Below are 12113 nucleotides of genomic sequence, written 5' to 3'. Positions count from 1 at the left end.
TGACCTGTGAAGTTACGTCCAACCTTAAGTTTCCAAGACTCTCCAAGGTTGGAGTAATGTGGGAAGATTTCCAGAAAACATCAGGACTGACTTCCTTCTTTAACTGATTCAACAAAATATACTGGTAATGTGCATTGTATTAAATACAAGGGATTGTACCATGAACACACATTTATAAATTGTCCCCCTTTTCTGGCAAATGATGAATGAAAAGGTCTGTCTTGGTGGACCTTCCCATTTCCAATATCACTTAGCTCAGGTGAGAGATGTGACCATAAAATAATGTGATACCTTACCAAAAGAACAAAATGCCTTACCAAACTTTATATATTCAGAAGTTTGTCCCGGGACTTCCCTGGTGGTCCAGCAGTTAAGAATCCACCTTGTAATACAGGGAACATGGGTTTGACTCCTGGTCAAGGAACTAAGATCCCACATGCCAAGGAGCAACTAAGCCTGTGTGCCAGGACTGAGAAGCCCATGCACCACAGCTGGAGAAAGATCTCTCATGATGTAATGAATATCCTATGTGCTGCAACTAAGACCTGGCATAGCCAAATAAGTAAATAAATAATTTTTAAAAGTTTTGTTCCAAGGATGTTCATAGCAGCATTGTTTATAATAGCAAAAAATTGAAAATGCTTATCAATAAAAAAAAATTGGCCAAATATGGTAAATACATACAGTGAAATACAAATGAGGATATTAAGAAGAACGATTAAAAAGAATGACTCAAAATCTCCCAATAAAGAAAAGAGTAAGACAAGATGGCTTGTTGAATTCTACCAAACATTTCAGAATTAACACCAACCCTTCTCAAAATCTTCTAAAAATTTGAAAAGGAAGCATTTCTTAACACATCCTATGAGGCCAGCATTAGTCTGATACCAAAGCCAGACAAAGACATACAAGAAAATAAAGCTACAGATCTATATTCCTTATAAATATTAATGTTAAACTTCTCAACAAAATGCTAGCAAACCAAAATTCAACAGCATATTAAAAGGATTATACACAGGATGACATGGGACCTTTTTCTGGAATGCAGGGATGGTTTAATATATGAAAACCAATCAATATAATATATCACATTAACAGAATAAAGGGAAAAGCCCTCATTATCAACATCATCTACAATAGCATCAAAAAGAATAAAATACTTAGAAATAAACATAACTAAGGAAGAGTAAGTCTTGTACATTGAAAGCTACAAAACATTTCTGAAATAAAGAAGACACAAAAATTGAAAGACATCCAGTATTCACTGATTGGAAGACTTAATATTGTTAAGCTTTCAATACTACCCAAAGTGATCTGCAGATTCAATGCAACCCCTATAAAAATCCCACCAAAATTTTTTTTAAGAAATAGAAAAATTCACTCCATTTAAAATTCAAAATGGAATCTCAATGGACCCCACAGAGCCAAAACATCTTGAAAAAACAACAAAGTTGGAGGAGTCACACTTCCTGATTTCAAAACTTATTACAAAGCTATAGTAATCAAGGCAGTATGGTACTGGTGTGAGGACAGATACCTAGGTCAATGGTCCATAACAGAGAGCCTAGAAGAAAAAAAAAAAACTTCGAATATATGGCTAAATTGTTTTCAATAAGAGGAAAAGGACAGTCTTGTCAACAAATGGTGCTGGGGAAATTATCTATCATATAATATTCATATAACATGTTACTAAGAAAAAGAATGAAGTTGGACCCTGATACTGTGTATGAAAATTATTTCATAATGGATCAAAGACATAAAACTGTAAAGCTCTCAGAAGAAAACACAAGGGATAACATTCTTCATATTGGATTTGGCAATGAGTTCTTGGATATGACACCCAAAGCATAGGAAATAAAAGAATACATAGATAAACTGGACTTCATCAAAATTAAAAACTTTTGTGCATCAAAGGATACTATCAAGAGAGTGAAAAGGCAACCCACAGAATGATACCTTTTGCACTTTATGCTAAGTGCATTACCCATCCAGATAAATTATCATTATTTTTAGCATGTCTAGTTCTAAGAAGTCCCAAGGGGAGTCTAAACTCTTACTTCGGTGGTGCTGCCTGGTTCAGAACATGCTTTGGAATGCTTCTCTTTCACCTGCCTTCCAAGCCTCCGAGTGTTGTTTTGCTGCCCTCCATGGTAGCAAATCCTTAGGGGTGGAACCAAATTTTGGAAACAGCTCCAAGTGGTTCAGAGCCAAGTCTGGTAGATGTTGATTTTGACTAGAGAATAGATGGTATAATTTATTTATTTGCTTTCTGTCTCATTTCACTAAGGAACTGAGGCCTCAGGCTGGTCCAAAGGGCAATTTCCTTATGTGGTCTGGAGACTGTTCACAGAGAGGAGTCCCAAAAGTGTTCTGGCCTCTATAGTGTTGTGGAAATGGGCGCACAGTCTCCTTACAGCATATTAGCCAAGGTTGTTTTGATTACAAATGGCAGTAGCCAATACCAAGTCTCTTCAGTTAAAAATAAAAGAAAGAAAAGAAAAGTTTATTGGCCCCAAACCCAGGAAGAATACTGGGAGAGCTCACAAAATGGAGAACTGAAGAACCAGGATCCCAGGAGATGGAATTTAGGACTTCCAGCCTACATTCTCCTTCTCTCTGGTGTCTCTGCTTCTCCCGGCATGCTGACCTTTTCTTTCCTATGCCAGAAAGACCTCCCCAGTGGGCAGGAAACATGGTTGCCAGAGGCTCCAGTTTAGTAATCCCAGTTCCATGTATAAATTCCAAGGTGGGTCTCTGATTGGCCCTGGTCAGGTCCAGGCCTGCACCTTGAGCCAACCGCTGCAGTCAGAGGGATGCAGTTATAAGAGTGGCTGGGAGCTGAATCACCTGTCCACTCATGGACAGGTGTGTCTCATGGACATGTGTGTTTGTGTGCACGCGGTGTATGTTAACAAAAGAAGGGGATGGGAAAGAAATCTTTCAGGCTACTTTGAACAAGGACAGTGCTGCCTGTCCAACGGGACCTGCAAAGGAGTCACATGGTCTCCCAAAAATTCTCCAGGAGCCTACAATCTAGTTTGGGAGACGAGACACAAAAATAACCAGAACACAACAGCTTGCACTGACTTGAAGGCTGTATAAGAATATCTGGAACTCCCCACCCACCTCATAAGCTTGTCTCTTGGATAAAAATTAGAAACTGAATGTGAAAGGGCTTTGCAAAGACAGCAGCAACAAAGCTCTTTGCAGTTAACCTGACACATTCACACATACCCTGGGGACAAAGCATGGGCTCTGGAGTCAGACTGCCTCAGCTTCCTGAGCTGCAACATGGGAAGGGTACTAGCTCTTACCTCACAGGGGTGTCAAGAGAACTGGGGATCATGGGTGGGGAGTGCTTAGCAGAGTGACACATGGTGGGTGCTCAGAATATACAAGGGAGTATTATTTGCATATTGTTACTTGAGCCTCTTCAAACCCGTAGTCTGTAGACACCACCAGGGTGACCATTCCTACTTTATAGTGAAGACACAGAGGAGGGAAGGACTAGCCTGCTTGTAATTACATCTTCAGGTGATGGCAGAGCTAGGATAAGACCAGACCTCTATTTCCAAACTTTGCATTCCTAAAGGGTCAGGCCTAAGAGAGACCTGACTAGTGCCAGGTGGAGGTATGGAGAGACAGCCAATATTCACGGAGAAGCGGAAATGTCCTTAGGGGTCAGCCAGTGCTTTGTACTAAGGAGGAGACCTGTGAAGGGATGGACAAGCCCTATTCGGGGCTTCTCTGCTGGGGGCTTGGAGCATGAAGTGGGTGGGAAGTGATTGGGGCTCATCGCCTCAAGCCTTCCTCCACCATCTGACACCCACGTCTCCTCAGGTACCCGACCCCCACCCCCCCTAGAGCTCCTCTCCTGTGCGCTTGTTTCCCGGACTGATGCATTCTCCTCTATAAATACCAGCTCTGGTATTTGGGGTTGGCAGCTGTTGCTGCCAGGGAGATGGCTGGGTTGACATGAGGCTCCTGACAAAACACAAACCCCTGGGGGTGGGGGTGGTGTGAGGAAGGGGGATGAATCAGAGGGGGGGGGTGGGCTCACGGGGACAGAAGCCCAGAGAAGTTGGCTGTGTGGGGGTGAGAGTATACAGTTATAATTGTTATAATTGGAAACAGAGCCTACCAGGCCCTTTCTGGAAATCACCCTGTCGTTTGTAAACTTGAGGCTACACCCTCACTGGTAGGGGTGGGGTGGAAAAGGGCCTTCATGAATCCAGAGGGAAACTGAGGCTGGGAGCTGGAACTCAGATGCTAGTAGACATACCTGAGGAGGTGGGCTCTGGTGGGGATGGCTGCCTGCCCCAAGGAGGTCTTCCCATCCTCCCTGTCTGTCAGAGACCCTCCTCCACTAGGCCTGGCTGGGGCATTCCTGGTCTTTGCCTGAGCCCTCCTAAATGTTTGCCACTTTCGGAGAATCTTCAGGGGAAAAAAAAAAAAGGTGATTTGCAGACTGTCTTGGAAATAGGCCTTGTCTCTTCAGGAAATGACCCGAAGTATCTCCCTGGAGCCAAAAGAAGCCCCTCAAACTAAATGGAAGCCTTTCCCCAGCTCTCTTCCCTGATCACTCCAGGACCAGGCAGGCACTCAAGGACTAAAAAGGGGGCTGGCCGGGGGCTCCAGACATGCTTGCACCCCGGTGAAGCGGCTGGCAGGCCTGCCCATCTTCTGCCCTCCTAGGTCCGCCAGCCTCTCCCACACCCCGCAGGGGCCCCCACCCACCGGCCCGCTGAGGGGCTCAGGCCTCTTGCGGGGGAGCTGGCCTCCCCGCCCCCACGCCAGGGGCCGCCCTTTCCTGGCAGGACAGCGGGATCCTGCAGCTGTCAGGGGAGGGGCGGCGGGGGCTGATGTCAGGAGGGATACAAATAGTGCGGACGGCCGGGGGCCCTGTCTCCCCTCGCCAGCCGGCCGCCCGCCGCCTCCTTCTCCGTGCCGCCCAGCCTCGCCCGCGCCGCCACCATGAGCCAGGCCTACTCGTCCAGCCAGCGGGTGTCGTCCTACCGCCGCACTTTCGGCGGGGCCCCCAGCTTCCCGCTCGGCTCCCCGCTGAGCTCGCCGGTGTTCCCGCGCGCGGGCTTCGGCACCAAGGGCTCCTCGAGCTCGGTGACGTCCCGCGTGTACCAGGTGTCGCGCACGTCGGGCGGGGCCGGGGGCCTGGGGGCGCTGCGGGCCAGCCGGCTGGGCTCGACCCGCGTGCCCTCCTCCTCCTACGGCGCGGGCGAGCTGCTGGACTTCTCGCTGGCCGATGCCGTGAACCAGGAGTTCCTGACCACGCGCACCAACGAGAAGGTGGAGCTGCAGGAGCTCAATGATCGCTTCGCCAACTACATCGAGAAGGTGCGCTTCCTGGAGCAGCAGAACGCGGCTCTTGCTGCGGAGGTGAACCGGCTCAAGGGCCGGGAGCCGACGCGCGTGGCCGAGATCTACGAGGAGGAGCTGCGAGAGCTGCGGCGCCAGGTGGAGGTGCTCACCAACCAGCGCGCCCGCGTCGACGTCGAGCGGGACAACCTGCTGGACGACCTGCAGCGGCTCAAGGCCAAGTGAGCACCCGCGAGCACCCCCAGAACCCCCTCCCTCTCCAGGGGCCGGGCACGGGAGGCTAGGCCTGGGGCTGCGTCCAGTGGTCAGTACCCCATCGTACCCAGGGTGAGGGTGGTCTAGCTGTGTCTCCGGGGGAGGGGGAAGAGACGCCATGCCTCTCCCTGTGCTCTCAGGCTGCAGACGAGGCTATGGTCCCAGTTTTCTTGGGACATCATGGAGTGGAAATGGGCGACCTTGGGAGACCAGGTGCTTCTTACAAAGCATCTTAAGATGCTGGGGTGATGTTTCTGGGTTCAGGTGGGCACATGGAAGGAGAAAGGAGGCCCATAGGCAGTGGGAGGGAGAGGACAGGTTGGTAGAAAACAAGGAAATCTGGGGCCAGCAGTAGCTCTCAGTTCATCTGTGATGAAGCCCTGTGGTTGAGGGTAGAGAGGGGATCTTGACCCCTGGGCCAGACTTAAGCTTTACAGGGAGGATGGATAAGCTGGAGGAAAGGAGAGAGTGAGTCGGGGAGGAGGGGGATGTGCAGCCCTCAGACAGATTGGAACACTGATTGTGGCTCCACCAGGCTCCCTGTGCTTCAGGCAGCAAGAATAGAGCAAATGCTGGTGGGTCCTGCTTTTCTGCCCAAGTGATCACTGTCCTACCACCCAGGTCACAAATGTTAAATGAGCACCTACATGGGCCAGGCTGGGGCTGGGGCCTGGGAACCCGGAGGTGGATAAAATAGGAAACTGGAGGTGGACAAAATAAGACGCAGTTCTTAATCCCAGGGAGGTCACAAACTAGTGAGAACATGGACTTCCAGGGTGTGGCTCCAGGGCAGAGATTTGGCCACTTCCTGTCCCCTCCCTGTGTGGGCGGGCCCTGCTCACTCTATTCTGAGCCCACTCCCTGGGCAGCCCCCAGTCAGTCTTCTCCCCAGCCTGTTTCATCCTCACCATCTGTCTGTCCTTCTGCCTGTGTCTGCCAGGCTGCAAGAGGAAATTCAGCTGAAAGAAGAAGCGGAGAACAATTTGGCTGCCTTCCGAGCCGTGAGTCCTCTTGGGTCTCCCAGCTGCCTTACTCCTCTGTCCCCTCTGTGTCACGCCTGGTCTCCGTCTGCCCTGCCCGGGTGATCAGTGTCCCTCTCCCTCTCACTTGACCTTTCCCAGGACGTGGATGCAGCTACTCTAGCTCGAATTGACCTGGAGCGCAGGATCGAATCTCTCAACGAGGAAATCGCGTTCCTTAAGAAAGTGCACGAAGAGGTACTACGCCCTGGTGAAAGCAAATGGCTGGAGGGGGTGGCGGCGGTGGTGCTGGACTCTGGGAGTGGGGGTGTGAGGGTACGTGTCTGGGCTGGTTGGGGACTGAAGCCTAGCCATACCCTGCAGGAGATCCGCGAGCTACAGGCCCAGCTTCAGGAACAGCAGGTCCAGGTGGAGATGGACATGTCGAAACCAGACCTCACAGCTGCCCTCAGGGACATCCGTGCTCAGTATGAGACCATTGCAGCCAAGAATATCTCGGAAGCTGAGGAATGGTACAAGTCAAAGGTGAGACTCTGGCGGCCCCTTTGCCCCTTCAATCCCAGTCTGGAGGTATTTCCTATGGCTCCATCTCTGGGGAGGAGGGTGAGCCCGGGGTCTCCATGCTTCTTTGCCCAACCCTTCCTTCATCCTGCATCCTCCCGTCATCTCAGGGACCCCCTCTCTCTGCCCGTAGGTGTCGGACCTGACCCAGGCAGCCAACAAGAACAATGACGCTCTGCGCCAGGCCAAGCAGGAGATGATGGAGTACCGCCACCAGATCCAGTCCTACACCTGCGAGATCGACGCCCTCAAGGGCACCGTGAGTCCCTGCCCACCTCGCCTGGCCCAGCCCTTCCATCTGCAGCTCATGCTCTGTGACCTCGGGCGCATCACATACCCTCTCTGGGCCTCTGTCTCCTCATATCTACCACAGGAGTAGAAACAGACAGGTGGACTCCCAGGGGGGCTCTCAGGAATCGTGGGACTCCTGCGTGGAGGCAGGAAGGGTGGACAGCCATGTTCCCTTGTTTCAGCTGTATTCTCTGATATTCCACATAAGGCTTCATTTGAGTTCCGAGTTCCCTGGCTCAGAGGACTTTGACAAGTCCTAGGCTTGGCCATCTGGGGTGCCTCCCAGCCCAGAGACTGTGCCTCTCTCCATCCTGGGCCCCGTGTGTCCCCCTGACCACCAGCACAGCCCATCCTTGACCTGGGCACCCCCTCCTGCAGAATGACTCACTGATGAGGCAGATGAGGGAGCTGGAGGACCGCTTTGCTAGTGAGGCCAGTGGCTACCAGGACAACATTGCCCGCCTGGAGGAGGAGATACGACACCTCAAGGATGAGATGGCCCGCCACCTGCGCGAGTACCAGGACCTGCTCAATGTCAAGATGGCCTTGGACGTGGAGATTGCCACCTACCGGAAGCTGCTGGAGGGCGAGGAGAGCCGGTGAGGGGCGAGGCAGAGGCTGGCCGTGGGCTCCTGGAGGGGGGTGCGCTGAGGGCCCCCTGCTGCCCTGAAGCAGGGCTCAGGATCACCATCACAAGATCTAGAAACAATAGTATACAAGAGGCCACCACTCTGCTGATTACAGAGAATTAACCAAAGCCACCTGGGTAAAAAGTGATTTAATTAATAGCTTTTATAAAAAGAGAAATATAAGTATTCCCACATCCACCTTCAGAATTAAGAACCAGCAGCATAAAACCATATTCAGCAACTAGTAATAAAACATTACTGCCAGTCAGGGGAGAGATGGAAGCAGAGCCGGGAGTGATGAGGAAGGGAAGGGAGGGGGCAGATAGAGATGAATAGAGACAGATGGAGTTGGGACATGATAGGCTAAGAGAGAAGGTGCAGAGATTCATGCTCAGAGGGTGCACACACATGCGTGTGTACACACACACACATGTGCTCACAGGAAAAGATGCAATGACACGCTCAGAACAAATCACCCTTAGACACAAAAACACCATGCAACAAGAAAGGGACACAAGGGAACCTTCTTCATTGATGGAAATGTTCTATATCTTGATTTGGACTGGTGGTTACATGGATGTAGACACTGATCAAAACTCACTGGATTGCACTCTAAAGATCTGTGCATTTCACTATGTAAACATAACATCAATTCAAAACAGGTCATTTACTCAACGAAATGATGCCCACTGATGTTCACAAAAATGATAAAATCTGAAGTTTAAAAAAATCAGCTGACATATTTAGATACAGATTTATAGAGAGGAAGATTTCAGATACTGTAGAATAATATCCTCATATAATGACCCCTTAAGGTAGCTAAGGTCACACTGCATCTTCCCAGCTCTAGGCATAAAGCGGGGGATGGTAGTTCCTGGAACTTGCCTTCCTGTGAGTGGGCCAGAGATTCCCAGACTGATTGGAGGGTGGGCACATGCAGTGGATGTCATTCACAGCTCCTATTGATACACCCAGCAATGCCAAGGGCAGGAAGGAAATCTGGGTACAGTGGAGGGTGCAGTGGGGGTCCTGGTGTCACACCAGCAGGTCAGAGATGGACTGGGGTGATCCTTCCAGAAGGGACAGTTCCTGGGACAGCTCGAGTTGGCCTTTGGCCCCATGCCCCAAGCAGTGTTGAAGTCAGTGGGACTGGGACAGCTGAGGATGGTGTTTACAGAGTGATCGGGGTGGTGACGAGAGAGATGGAGGGTCCTAACCCTTTGGGGGCCTGGTCTCTCTCCTTTTAGGATCAACCTCCCTATCCAGACCTTCTCTGCCCTCAACTTCCGAGGTGAGTGCGTGTTGGCAAGTAGAGGCTGGAGTGGCAGAGGGTAGGAGGCCAGCGGGCACTGCCCGAGGCCAGCCAGGAGGGGAGGATACACCATAGGGACAGGGCTGGGGTCTGGGGAAGAGAAAGGGGGCTGCTGCGGGAGAATGGGGACGTTTAGGTAGAGGCATCTTCTGACAAAGGGAGCTTTTTATTATTATTATTTTTTAATTTCACGGTGTTGTATTATATGACCATGTCCCCTGCATCTTCTGGGAATATTAAGTGGCCAACAGTTTCTTTTTTCTAATATACCCAAACTCTGAGGAAGTACCAGGGTATCCTTGGGGACCTGGAAGCAGAAGCATCTAGAACCCTATGCCTGAGCTACAAGGCACCCACCACTTATTGTCTGTTTGACAAGTTGCCAAGCACCCTCCACTGGCCTCCAGCTGCTTGCTGAACATTTCTAGCTTTCTGGAGCAAGATGTTGGGTGCTTGCTTTAAAAAATGAAGCCAAACCTTAGCAAAGCCAAACAATTAAAAGAACGAACTCCTAGGGCATTCTGCCATTCTGACATTAGTAATATGCAGATCAAGTGGCTTTCCAACCCCGGAGAGCAGAAAAACACGCTCTAATGATACATTAGGAAAGCAAGTTGGAGTCCTTGGCAGCTTCGCCTTTCCTAGATCAAATCTTTTATATATTCGATGTTCATTTCCATCAGAAAAAAATACATGCTGTGCTCCACCGAGTTGCAATGTTCATCACAGGCTGGCTGACTGCTAAGGAGATTTATGAACACCAAACTCATAACACCAAGGACCTAAATTTGACCCTTCCAATAAAACTCAGAATGGCTCTCTTCGGTTAGCAGTTTATGCAGATAGCAAGTGTGAGCCTTGCATTTAAAATCGCTTAATGGTTTTTCAAGTCAGTAGTTCTAGGCCATGACAGGGCAAGTACTGCTGTTACCGTTCATTTCACAGTGGGGAAACTGAGGCATGGAGGGACAAGTGACTGGCCATCTGCACAATAAATCAGTGACTGATTCCTGTCCATCTCTCTTTCATTAAGACATCAGTTTGTTCATCTGGAGTCAAAGGGGGCTGGGTACCATGAGATCCTTCAAAAGAGTCCCTTGGTTCTGGGCTCTAGGGTCCTCACTGTCAGGGTTCAAATTCCTGCAGGGATCTCCTGGGGACCAAGGGTGGAGGGGGAGTGAGGAGGGGTGTCAGTGGTGGTGGGGATGCTGGGTGGCCTGGGGCCTAGGTGATCCCTCACCCTCTTGAACCTGCCAACGCCTGGAGCACACCTGTTGGCTCCTTGTCTTAGCTCAGCCCTGGGACAGCCCCTTGGGTCTGCAGAGCCATCTATTGGGTGCTGGGCACAAGGACAGGTGAAGATGTTTTGCTGAAAAAGTAACAGGCCCATATTGAGGGGGTGGGCATCTTCCGGGCTTTGCCCAGTGAGACCAGGGAAGGACTTCCAGCCACAGGAACAGCCCAGGCCTGGCCTTGGTCAGGCTGAGCATGTGGATGAATCTGTTACAGAAACAAGCCCGGAGCAGAGGGGTTCTGAGGTCCATACCAAGAAGACGGTGATGATCAAGACCATCGAGACCCGGGACGGGGAGGTGAGTGGTCTGCCTGGTCCCCTTACCCCTGAGGTGGGGGGGCCTGTGGGGTATGTCTGAGGGGGGCTGTCAGCCAGGTGTCTTCTACCAGCCGTGCTGGTTCTGCCTGGGGGCAGAAGGGTCTGCCTTGCTGGGGAGGAGGTGTCCCGGGGTCATGACTCCATTCTCCAGCCAGCCCTGGGTTAGACTGGGTTTCTCTTCCTCTCCAGGTCGTCAGTGAGGCCACACAGCAGCAGCATGAGGTGCTCTAAAGCCAAAGACCTCTCTGCCGCCAGAGACCGTGCTCACCTCTGTCCTCACTGCCTCCTAAAGCCAGCCTCCCTCCATCCCAGGGCACCACCCCCAGCCACAGTGCTCCGCTCACAGCCTCTGACCCCTGCTCACTGCGACCACCCCTCCTGGTCCCCACAGGGGACATGGCCCAACCCTCCCGGGCACAGGGAGCCCCTGCCGTGTGAGGTCTGGATGTTGAAGTGAGGGGGCCTGGCCCTGGGCTGCCCTTGGAGTGTGCTGGGCAGGGCCAGGCTGGAGCCAAGACATGGCAGTGACCTTACCCTTCCCACCTCCGTGACCTCAGGCTCTAGCATATGGCTTTGGAGGGGACTCCAGAGCAGGACGTAGGAACCCCTCAGGGTCAGGTCAAGGTCCCTGTGGACCTCCCCATTACCCCCTCCCCGGCCTGAGTCAGAAAGGCAGCATCCTCGGCAAGCCAGGTAACTGGGGACATAGCCCCCACCCCCGTGGAGACTGGGGGGCTTGAGACTGACCCCATGGTCCCTTACTTTCCTGAGGTGGGCTCACAAGGCAGGGGCTGTAAGAGAGAACCCCCGAAGGTGCCAGATGTGGGAGCAGGAGATGCAGAAAGAGAGAGGGTGGGCGAGATGCTGGAGAGAAGAGGAGAGAGGAGAGAGCGGTCTCAGGCAGGTGGCAGGGGGGCCCACCTTCCCGTGCCTGCCCCTTCCCCGCTGCAGGGGCTCTGAACAGAAAGAAACAATAAAAAAGATAAGCACAAGCCTAGCACGGCCCCTGCTGTTTTGACTGCCAGGTCTTCTCTGAGAGAGCCCTGTTGCACTACCTCTTTTTTTTTTTCTTTTTTTAATATTTTTTGGTCACATAACACAACATGCTAGATCTTAGTTCCCTGACCAGGGATTGAACC

General features: G+C 51.4%; 1 protein-coding gene across 1 annotated transcript; it reads left to right on the top strand.

Moving 5' to 3' along the window:
• The first annotated feature begins 4866 nt into the window (after positions 1-4866).
• On the top strand, positions 4867-11971 carry DES (desmin). Its single transcript, XM_040228263.1, has 9 exons — positions 4867-5555; positions 6530-6590; positions 6711-6806; positions 6933-7094; positions 7264-7389; positions 7800-8020; positions 9298-9341; positions 10872-10954; positions 11164-11971. Exons 1-9 carry the CDS (start codon positions 4975-4977, stop codon positions 11203-11205), a joined length of 1416 nt encoding a protein of 471 aa, XP_040084197.1. The 5' UTR covers positions 4867-4974; the 3' UTR covers positions 11206-11971.
• Positions 11972-12113: the final 142 nt, after the last annotated feature.

The sequence above is a fragment of the Oryx dammah genome, unplaced genomic scaffold (genome assembly GCF_014754425.2).
Source record: "Oryx dammah isolate SB20612 unplaced genomic scaffold, SCBI_Odam_1.1 HiC_scaffold_27, whole genome shotgun sequence".
Lineage (NCBI taxonomy): Eukaryota > Metazoa > Chordata > Mammalia > Artiodactyla > Bovidae > Oryx > Oryx dammah.
This window is presented reverse-complemented; position numbering and strand designations above follow the sequence as displayed.